The sequence below is a fragment of the Pieris brassicae genome, chromosome 10 (assembly GCF_905147105.1).
Source record: "Pieris brassicae chromosome 10, ilPieBrab1.1, whole genome shotgun sequence".
Classification (NCBI taxonomy): domain Eukaryota; kingdom Metazoa; phylum Arthropoda; class Insecta; order Lepidoptera; family Pieridae; genus Pieris; species Pieris brassicae.
Genome location: NC_059674.1, coordinates 6,623,850 through 6,634,880, shown reverse-complemented (window position 1 = coordinate 6,634,880; position 11,031 = coordinate 6,623,850). Strand labels below are relative to the sequence as shown.

The 11,031-nt window shown below is 35.6% G+C and overlaps 1 protein-coding gene across 5 annotated transcripts in view; it reads right to left on the bottom strand.

Moving 5' to 3' along the window:
- The window catches only part of LOC123715657 (oxysterol-binding protein-related protein 8), a 39,023-nt gene that overhangs the window by 3,574 nt on the left and 24,418 nt on the right, over window positions 1–11,031 (bottom strand). For 4 of the 5 annotated variants that reach the window (XM_045670869.1, XM_045670872.1, XM_045670868.1 and 1 more), the window contains 11 exons: window positions 10,100–10,254; window positions 9,429–9,607; window positions 8,186–8,363; window positions 7,564–7,660; window positions 7,157–7,296; window positions 6,850–6,906; window positions 5,834–5,959; window positions 3,168–3,308; window positions 2,061–2,181; window positions 1,813–1,855; window positions 677–847 (listed from right to left, as the gene is read on the bottom strand). In XM_045670869.1, the coding sequence (XP_045526825.1) occupies window positions 677–847; window positions 1,813–1,855; window positions 2,061–2,181; window positions 3,168–3,308; window positions 5,834–5,959; window positions 6,850–6,906; window positions 7,157–7,296; window positions 7,564–7,660; window positions 8,186–8,363; window positions 9,429–9,607; window positions 10,100–10,254 (1,408 nt within the window). Of the gene's footprint in view, window positions 1–676; window positions 848–1,812; window positions 1,856–2,060; window positions 2,182–3,167; window positions 3,309–5,833; window positions 5,960–6,849; window positions 6,907–7,156; window positions 7,297–7,563; window positions 7,661–8,185; window positions 8,364–9,428; window positions 9,608–10,099; window positions 10,282–11,031 lie in introns of all 5 variants that reach the window. The other variant, XM_045670870.1, reaches the window with a different exon arrangement.

The window sequence follows — 11,031 nt, the reverse complement described above, 5'->3', positions numbered from 1 at the left end:
GGATTCCCTGGAGGGATTATACGCTTTCTCTTCACTGAACATTTTTTATTATATGTAATAAAAGTCTTTCTCTTTCTCATTTATTAAATAACTTCTATTAGATTTAATACCAGTTCTTAAATGAAAAAACGAGAAGTGTCTTTAAACTCCTTTAAATTAAAGTTTTGCACAAAAAGTAAGGTTGCACATGATCCTCATCATGTGTCATGCATAAATTTGCACAGCTCTGTCAGAATCTGTTATAATCTTCACATAATACCCACAAATTAAATACACATACAAACAAACATAAAAATAGTTACTATGAACAAAAATAAGAAACCTAGTGCTCTGGAAATGTGGTATTAGACCTGTCTCCAAGCTTGGGCTCCTTGAACAGCTGTCCCGTCGTAGAAAACCCGAGAAAACTCCTTCAACACTTCGTTACCAACGGATCCCGTTATTGTTTGGACATGGCAACATGGACCTCCACGTCCATTAAATTAAAAAAAAATATTTCCCATTTCAGGCACTAGACCTCGCTGGACTGATCAAGTAAACGCTCTGATATGTCTTACCACAGGGGCTGAGGCTTCCCGAAGACTGGGAGAAGTGGAGGAAATGTGCAGCCAGAGCACAACCATCAGAAAAGCGACTGACGAAGAGAAAGTTTAACCCCTATTTAACAGCTACTTACGTAGAAGTCTTCGATCTCCTCGCCAAGTCGTCATGACTTTCGGAATCCGAAGCGCGATGCGACAACTCCCTAAGCCTCGCCTCGTTACTTGTGCCCATGGATGCACCAGTTTTTATCGACGTTATTATGAAATCGTCTTCATACTCTATTATTTCTTCTGGTTGCCAGGGACTGAAAATATTGTGTGTTTATATAATAATAATAATTTATTTACAAGAATACGGTACAAAAATGTTAGGGTGGTACAATCTAAAGTTTCCATATTCTGCCACACAATGTAAAATATTTATATATCGTGACACAAGAGAGTCATAGATAAGTCAAATCGACGACGACGTAACACGTCTGCAAATAATATGTCTAATTGACAATTAACGCACTAAAACTTGACGTTTATTCCCGTATTTATGGTTCGTCATAAGGACTAGTGCGACTCCTATGTTTTGACGGATTCTTGAAAATATTAGTTTAAGTTTATTTTTTAAAGCCTATCTAAAAACTTTTTTTGTACAACAGGGGGCAGCGTAGTGTCCGCTGACATGATGTTAAGTGATACCGCCGCCTATGGACACTCAATGACAGCCGGCTCGCGAGTGCGTTGCCGGCCTTTAAGAATTGGTACGTTCTTTTCGGACTTTAAGTCGAATTGGTTCGGAAATATTTTTGGGGCAGCTGATTCCACATACATAAGCCAAGTTAAAAATAACAATGTCTATAGTCAGTAATGTAAAATGGTTTTAATATCGTCTAATAGCCATTACAGTAAAATAAAAATTAATTTATTCGTATCAGCAATAAAAAATTCAAGATTCCAAATTTTCGTTTGCTTCCTGTTTTGTTTAAACGATTTTTTATAACGAATTAAACAACCTTTTAAAAAATCACTATTTATTTCTCGATTAAGATTCACATTTAATACAGATACCGGCAAACATGTTGAACAAATGACCTTGCCTGCGCAGAATGAGAGAGTGACGTGTCAATCGCGTGATTGGTAAATCAGTTGACGTTTGTGTCCCGCGTTCCGCAAACACTCCCTTGTTCAATGCTCAAGAAGTTTGCCGGTATGTGTACGAATGTATTACTGCAGACATTTTTTGTCTGACTGAAGAAGTTTTGATTAATAAAAATCTTACCTTGTATTTGTGTGATTGTATATCCATCCTTGGTCGATGATTCCTAAAAATTAAAAAAAATGCATATAAAGGACAATTTCAAACCAGTTTTATCTTTGCGAATTCTCCCATATAGCGTTAATGGCAGCTAAATTTAAACTTTGACAGAAAATATCCAAATTGAAGACAAAGTATTAATAGGAAAATGTTCTGGCAATGTGTCCATGGGCGGTATCCTCCAATAACATACATATTGTGACTGTTAATACCTTCCGGTGGCACAGCTCTAGTATCGCTATGGAACAGTCGCGGTGTCCATGTCGTTACCAAGTTACGTGCACGGGCACGTTGGGCCTCTTCAATTATCGTTTTCTGTTCAGTCGCTAGCACCTGGAAACACGATCAATATTACACTTTTTTTCTGCTGCATGGAATTTTATGCCCCTTGTTTAGTAAAGGAGCGTTCAAGTATTGCGTCACGCAATTTTTTGAGATTATTTACCCCCCCCCCCCCCCATGAAACGCGCCGCAACGTTTCTGTATCCACTTATTGTTTATTGTCATGTCACCAAAACTGCAATCCCTAAAGAAAAAAATTGTATCTACGTATAACACCCAAAACTATTGAACACATATTGATGTCATTTGCATAATAAATTAGAAAATTCATGTTACAATACAACAATATCACATAACACACTAAAACCTGCTTTTAAAGTCGGTACAGAGTGCTCTGCGCTAAAGAGCAGCTAGCTATCATTCTAACAAGATTCAGAAACATCTGACACCAACCTGCCGCGTGTCAGAAATGGGGTTTGACATACAGGAGTTAGCGTTATAATAATAATAAAATGTATTGCAAGAACATGGTACAAAAATGTGTAAGGTGGTACAATAGTTAGTTCGCATATTCTGTCACACAATGGCGCGCAAATTTATCTTTAAAGGAGTTTGACATTTTACATTATTAGTCTATGTATTGGTCAATTCTTAAATTTGTATCGTGCAGATTATATCGAACGTTATTAAATTTATATCAACTACAGTGTTTCACGCAAATAATCATTTATTGAATAATACATTTCTCCAAAAGTAATATACCAAGTCGATTTTTAAAGACTCGAGGAAGATCGGAAATCTTTAAATTCTTTTGGTAAATTATTGTAAACCTCAATTGCCATACAAAAGGTGTTTTTCCTAAACAGTTCCAGATTGATTTTCGGCACAGCCAGTTTCTCCCCGAGTCTACAGTTCTTAATTCGACTTCTACACTAAAATATGTATGTTTCTGTGCACGAATAAGGACATTTCTTAAATATAAATACAGGGAAGAGATAAAATTTTGAGCTTCTTAAATAATGGTAGGTAATACATACCTGATCCTCACTCGTTATGGCTTCGGAGACTTTGATCCACAGCCTTTGGGATTCCCACTCCTGTTGCTTGTCAACATCTACCAAGTACCGAGGCAAACGTTGCTCCTTTAATACTGATACGTCTAAGAGGCTAGTTTCCTCCTGTAGAAAACAAATTCTGTTATATATATATATAAGGTGTCTTTATAGGCACAGTATGTAGACCACAAGTTTTGAGAACAGTTATAAATAACTATTATGACAGTATGATAATTAGTATGACATTTGCATGCCTTTCTTATATATTTATAATCAATCAATCCGAATGCTTCTTGTCCGCTCTACGCCCTTGACTTGCGAACTGGTAATAAACGTAAATTTACAATTAATTTAACTTCTTTTCTGACGTTCATAGGTGTACTTGGATACCTATATGAATAAAGTTATTTTGAGTTTGAGTGCCGGAGAGTTTATTGCCAGTTCTTCCCTTCTGTTCTTCGCCCTTGATTTAAGAACTGGCAGTAAATGTAAAATTAGAAGCATTTCATATACATTTCTATTTTTGGTCTTTTCGTGAAGATCACTTTGTCGAATTGGTTCGGAAATTCTTCAGTGGGCAGCTTCTGAGTTCTACATAGTGGTTGTGCGCGGTAAAAACTGCCTTAAACAACGCTCAGTTGTAGAACGACTCCTTCAACACGACCTTTCTCTAGAACCACCTGGATTTGGTCCGGTTATGTATCTTGCCCAACCTGATATCACCATCCACGGTTGTCTTGTATAGAGTATACAAGTACTTGTTAGGCGCTTCTCATTCATCAGTTCTACGTGGCCAATCTAAACATTGCTTTTCGTTCTCATCACGTCCTCTTGCTAATATTACATTAATGACGGTGATGTAGCAAGGGATATTAAAATATTATCCAAAAGATGTTTCGTCTATCTATTGCGATGTTTCCCAACCTCTTTGGAGTCATGCCCTTAGCCTTTCTAAATTCTTAATGTCAAATATATAATTTTTAATATTACAACACTAGTATTGTCTTTTCTTTAACATAGCTTTTACACGTTTAAAGAAAACAAAACGTCGGGAGAAATTTAAAATTATGTAAAATAATTTTAAGTTTATAATAATACATAGCTTCAATCCGGTAAAAAAGTGTTTTCATTACAACACTAATAAAACTTAAATTATGAGTTTTACGAAGAAATCCCCCCCCCCCTAAACACATCAATTTACCCCCCTGTGGGGCGTGACCCCACACGTGGGAAATACTGTAATAAATAAAAATAATAAATTAATTTAACTAATAATTAGAAGTTGCGCGGAAAGTGAGCCGTCGTGTTGCCATTTTAAAGTCTAAATAAGGTTTCATAAGTTGACAGCACTGTTTTTTTATTAATTCAATATGTTTAAGATCACACGGCCTAAATCAGGGATGGAAGGCCACAATACTTGACGGTGCTGCGAGCAACATGGGAAGCCAGTCGCGCCAGTCATCTATTGTCGGATCGGATTCTTTAAAGATTCAGACAAGAGGAAGCGAGGAAGAACGGTTTCCCGCGCCCCCTTCCTGCTCATTCTAGACGTTCTGTTTTGTTGTAATATTTAAATTTGCTTCATACACTTAAGTTGTCTTTTATGTCAAGTCTGTCCCTCGTTTGACTTTGCCCTACTCTCTACTCTGTGAACTTAACTAGCCGATGTATTGATTTAAGCTAAATGAAGTCCAAGTTATTTTCCACATTTAAAACTTGTTTCGATTAAATCTTCAAACATTTAGTGTAAGAGGTATATTAAAACACTTCACTATAACAGAAAATATACTAATACGTGGGTAACACTGAAAATGTTTAAAACTGACAAGTTAGAAACATTGCTAATGAAATCTTTTTTGGATTTCAATTTAAGAACTCTTTGGTAATCTAATGTAGTATATTAGATTCTAATGTCATTTGTTTTTGTGAATTGGCGGAATATCTAAAACTCTTATTACACGTAATAATGAACCTAACGCGAGATAATTTTCGGTCAATGATTTATAATGACTTTCGTTGTGGGCTTACTCAACAACAAAGCTATGATAGGCTGCGATTAGCATTTCTTAATGAAGCCCCATCTCGTGCCACTATTAACAATGGTTTAACGAGTTTAAGCGTGGACGTAGCAATCTCAATGAATGAATGAATTAAAGCGTACGAAAATGCCATAAAAGAGACTAAGCATGCTTTTCTCAGCGGTTCCATCGAACGCGACGATGTGTAGAGAGGAACGGAGATTACTCCTAAAAACAATAAAAGTTAAGAAAACACTTTTTAAACGGATTTAAGCTATGTATTATTATTATAAACTTAAAATTATTTACATAATTTTAAATGTTTCTGACGTTTATCAAAGCTGTGATACTTTTGACATTCAACACCTTTTGTCTTCAGTCACCGTGACCACGCACGCTGTAAAGCACGCGAGACGTCGGGAGAAATTTAAAATTATGTTAAATAATTATAAGTCTATAATAATACATATCTTCAATCCGTTTAAAAAGTGTTTTCTTAATGTGTAAAAGCTATGTTAACAAAAGACAATACTATGAACAATAAAAGTATTGGCAACTCTCTATATTAAGACGTTTTTCATATTCTAAACATTTTCAGTGTCACCTAGGTATATAAAGTAAGTCACTCACCCCAGTTTTCTTATCTTTAATATCGATCCGTCCGTCCCAATATCCCTCGACAGTCGCAATTGTGTCCTTGCCGCGTTTAATCCTTCCCGATATGGCATTTGTTTGGTCCGCACCACCGAGAAAAGACTGAAAAAATATGAATACATACATTTATAACGTTCAGTAGTCGTTTAAACGTACACGATACCATTTTTTATTATAACTCATACATTGTTAGTAATATAATCAAAGAATTTCTTAGAAATCATAACGAATTTATTTAAAATCTTTTTAATTTTTCTGCCTCGTAATTAGTTACTTATATATATAAATTGTGAATCAATTAACCTTTGGATTAGCTTTTACATTTTTGTTTATATATTTTTGCTTTAAATTTGAAGTGAAACTTCTTTCTCGGCGTTGCAAAAAAATTATCGTCACGTTTTTGGTTACGCGTCACATTAACCGTTACGCGTCACATATTTCCGTTACGCGCTATCTTTTTCTTGTCCCTATCATAGTTGATTCGAAGAGATTCGAAGCCATAAATAACAAAAATATATAATAACGACAACAATGCTAGTAATAATTCTATTACAATTGTTGAAATTCTGTAATAATGTTAGTAGTTATAAGGTAAAATAAAATAATTGTATGATTTGTATTCATGTCTATGATAATAGAAGCCTTTTATTGAACTTTATCTAATTTAACTTCATTTAACCAATTTCTGTAAAGTTGCATATAGTAGATTATTTTTCGAAAATTAAGCTCATAAAGAAGTTTCACTTCTAACGTGTATACACAAGTACACGCACACATTTTCTGTTAATTAGTCCCTAATGGGTTGCCTGGAACAAATCCCTTGTCAGCGATAAGCCCACCCGTTGTTTAAATGTATGATTTTGTATATTATGGTAACGAAGTGTATATAAATAAATACCCAATGTCATTTACAATAACCCATAATTAAGAAATACATATGACTGTGTCGAGTTGACAATGTCGTAGAATCTTGAAAAACAGTTCAAACTCACCCTAAGTTTGAATTCCACATCCGCTTGAAATCCAGTTTCCTGACATATTATGTGCACCTGAAAAAAAATTGCATAGAAAACTTATTAATTACATTTTTTTGTTAAATGGATAATACAACAAAAAGAAATCAGAATTCAGATTTAGTTGCATTTAAAAATAAAACAATTTTTTTTTGTATTTTTTTATAGAACAGGGGGCAAACGGGCAGGAGGTTCAGCTGATGTTAAGTGATACCGCCCATGGACACTCTCAATGCCCGAGGGCTCGGGAGTACGTTGCCGGCCTTTTAAGAATTGGTAAACCTACCTTTCCTCCGAGCTCCATACTGAGTGTACCAATAACGATTCCCTTACAATGCGCATACGGCGCCGTTGTAATATACGTCTCCCCCCAATTTAGTAAATGTATTCGCGCGCACCCCTCCAAAATGGCGGACGTTGAGTTACCTAAAATTTATAAAAGAAATATAAGTTTTTCAATTTATTAGCAAATCTTATTTTAAGTGCTTTGTATAAAAGGTTGGTTTACAGTATTCGTCACCATGGTAACCATTATAAACGTTGCTATAACAAGAAAGAAAGCAACTCTAAATGTAGAATTCAATGTCGTGTACATAAGGGGAATTTAAAATGTAATTCCAGCTTTGTATAATAAATTCGGCGCATTATTGCAAGATAAAAAATAATGTAATGAACAATCACTAAAATACGTACCATAAAACTTAGACCTAGCTAACAGACTACCCTCTATAACGAAACCATCTTTTCTATTCGATACATAAAACGCCGAAACTGGAGGATGATGTGAAACCTGGAAAGAAGAAACAATGCATCTATTGTAACTGTCAATTTATGTGGCTTCCCTTGCTAGTCGTAAAGGAATTGATGTGGTTCCACTTGCAAGTCGTTAAGGAATTGATGTGGTTTCAGTTGCAAGTCGTTAAGGAATTGATGTGGTTCGACTTGCAAGTCGTTAAGGAATTGATGTGGTTTCAGTTGCAAGTCGTTAAGGAATTGACGTGGTTTCACTTGCAAGTTAGTAAGGAATTGATTGGGTTCACTTGCAAGTCTGAGACGTGACAAACCGTCAAAAAATCGACATGAGTCAGTCTTCGAAATTAAGTTTAAATTTTAATATTTGTACTCACTTCAAATGTAGATGATATAGCTTTTTGATCAAAAATGTATTGAGCAAACTTTTGGTAAAATGAATGAAAATCTTTGTTTATCTTTTTACTACTTAATTTTCTTTTTGTTAATTACTCAAATGACTACCGTCAAAAGATCAAAAACTGTCGTAGCATTGAGGGTAACATTTTGTAAATTAATAACAAACCTGCTCAGCTATATAATACGTGTAGGTATCGTTCTTGTGTCGCCAGCAACATCGGAAGGTTTCTCCAAGGACTGGATTGTATGGTTTTTTTAGACCTTTGGGCTTCCGGTAGAGACCTGAAAGGTACCAACGAAGGACTCCTTTGAACCTTTGGTATGGGTCTTCTAGAATTTGAGCCCTGGAATTGATTAAAATAAAAATGATGAAAGTATTGCCACTTTCATCTCTTCTCCACCCTTGTGAACATCATCATATTTAACTGTCAACTGAACCATGACGGACGTGGCAGTATCTGGCTGACCACAATTACTGAATATCATCAGAAACGTTGACTTATATAAATATAAAAACATAACAGACACGACTTTGACAATTTTTAAGAATGGAAGGCACGTCAGTTTCCTCACGAGATTGTCCTTTCCTAGAGTAGCGAATGTTACACAGCTGGGATTTTCAGTTAAAACCCGCGGTATGGATGTCGAGCTTGAGGCTGTGGGGCTGGGTCTAAGGTCAAGCCCTCTGCTATTCAGAATGGTAGCCAGATCATCCACACGTCCTTACGCCCTAGATGGGCCCTCGGGGTTCGCCAAAACATTCAATCCAAGGGACAGAGTTGAAACCACTAGGCCAACACTGCTTATATTAGATAAATTATATTATAAATTGAAACCTAATTGACCAATTGATAGACAATATTTATATCTACTCCAGATTTATTAACACCGAAGACTTCACATCTTAGTATACAAAAACGTCGATCAAACTTAAATCTAGATTCAATAGCTGTGAAATCATCTCTGCATGAATTTTGTCATTGACAAATCAAAGAACCGCTAACGGTTTTAAACTAATTACAAATTTTCATATAAATTTAGTTTTCGTTTCTACATAATTATTGAAAATGATTTCACAGCTCTTGAATGTCGATTTAAGTTTGACTAAGCTTCTTAGAAAGTTAGACTTAGACGATGACCATATGTACAAGCCGACCGAAACGCGACCAGCGAATTCAGTTTCGAGTGCGATTCCAAGAGATTGACATCGAAGAGATAAAAGTGCGAATAGTGATAAAGTACTGTGTGAAGTGTACGTAATTTGTGACAGAACTTTGTGTGTGGAACTTGGTGTGTGACAGAACTGTTTCTGTGCGTACTTTTGCGGCTTTTTAGTGTAAATATAGATGTTTATTCTATCCGATCCACTAGCTCTTAACAAAACCGGCACATAGGCAAAATCTACTTACTGTCCTAATAAATCCGCGTGATAATAATTATCAGACAACTTATCCAGGAACGACCGAGGCTCCAAGATGAATGTGGGTAGAACCACTTTGCTCAAATCCATTCCCGGCCTCACTTGCTTTAGTAAGAACCATAGTAACGACTTGTTCTCTTCCGCTACTTCTTCTACTAATTCACCAGCCTGAAAAAAACAATCCATTTCCAAACATCAATTTATTCCTGCTGTAATGGTCACAGGTGAGATTTCATATTAATCTTTCGAGAGTGTATTTTTAACTAAACTTTCGGAGTGTGAACTTTGTGTGTTAGAGAATGGCTTAGATTTATAATTAGATGGTTTTTTTTGCATTTAAAACGTGTTTCACTACTAATTTAAAAAAGTAACTTTTTTTATTTATTTTTTAATGTTCTTCAATACATACTTATAATTAATGCACAGATTTATTTATTTCCTATATAACAAGAGGCAAACGGGCAGGAGGCTCACTGCCCATAGACACTCACATTGCCAGAAAGCAACATACAGAGATACATGTATAGTTCTACGTTAAGAACATATAAACAAAAAACAGAATTTTTCACTAATTCTTTGATTCTTTTCTCTTTATTATCCAGGAAGAAGAAGAAAAGAAAAAAATACGTTACCTACGTTTATCAATAAAAAAAAACTTACCACTCCAATCTCCCGATCCGGGTCTTCGACGTAGAGACTCTCTATTCTACTGAGAACCTCCCGTTTCCTGGCTAAGGGATCGGCACTGAGCGACACCACCGGCATCCCCTGCCTGGAGGCTTCGCTGTCTGTATCTGACGCGGCACCTGCTAGTTCTGCAGACACATTCGGGATGAGGACATCTAGCGAATTAATTGGTACTAGTGAATTAGCAGTATCACACACTTTGAGCCAATAACAAGCCTACTACAAAAAATACCGACTACTACCCTCATTTTAATTAGCTCCAATAATATACGATCTGTGTTAATTTAACATACTTTATTTTTGAAACTACTGCCCTATTTATAATGCGACCCTCTAAAATGCTCTTATTAAAATTATGTTATGTTTTTTTATAGAAAAAAATAATACAAACTACCCTCTTTAAAAAAACACTTATGTGAGTTTGTACTACACTTTTATGAAAAAAACGTTGTGTTCTTTAAAATAACCATAATGTGGTTAGATAGATTTTAGTTTTTTTTCTTGAAGAAGCCTAAGCCGAATCGGAAATATTTCAGTGGGCAGCCACATAGAAGTGGTACATGGCAAAGTTAGAAAAGGCTCAGTACGGTGATATACGTTGATTTTTAACGAAAAACGTGCAATCTTGTGTGTTCTTAAGCTTATAGTGGATAGATGAAGTCAACCCCTCTCGAGCAAGCCGAGACTCCACGTAGCAGAGTTTCATCAGACTTTAGACACAAGTTTGTTCCGATACTGATCCCGCTCGAGTATACACCAGAAATACCAGCACGGCCAGTGTAGGTATATCCAGTGTTCTCACGTAATATAGTTTTTAATCCGCCCAAAAATATTTATTACTATTACTTACTATACTTCGTAACAATTATTCTTATGTTTAATTTTATTTTATTTCTTCTTTGCTT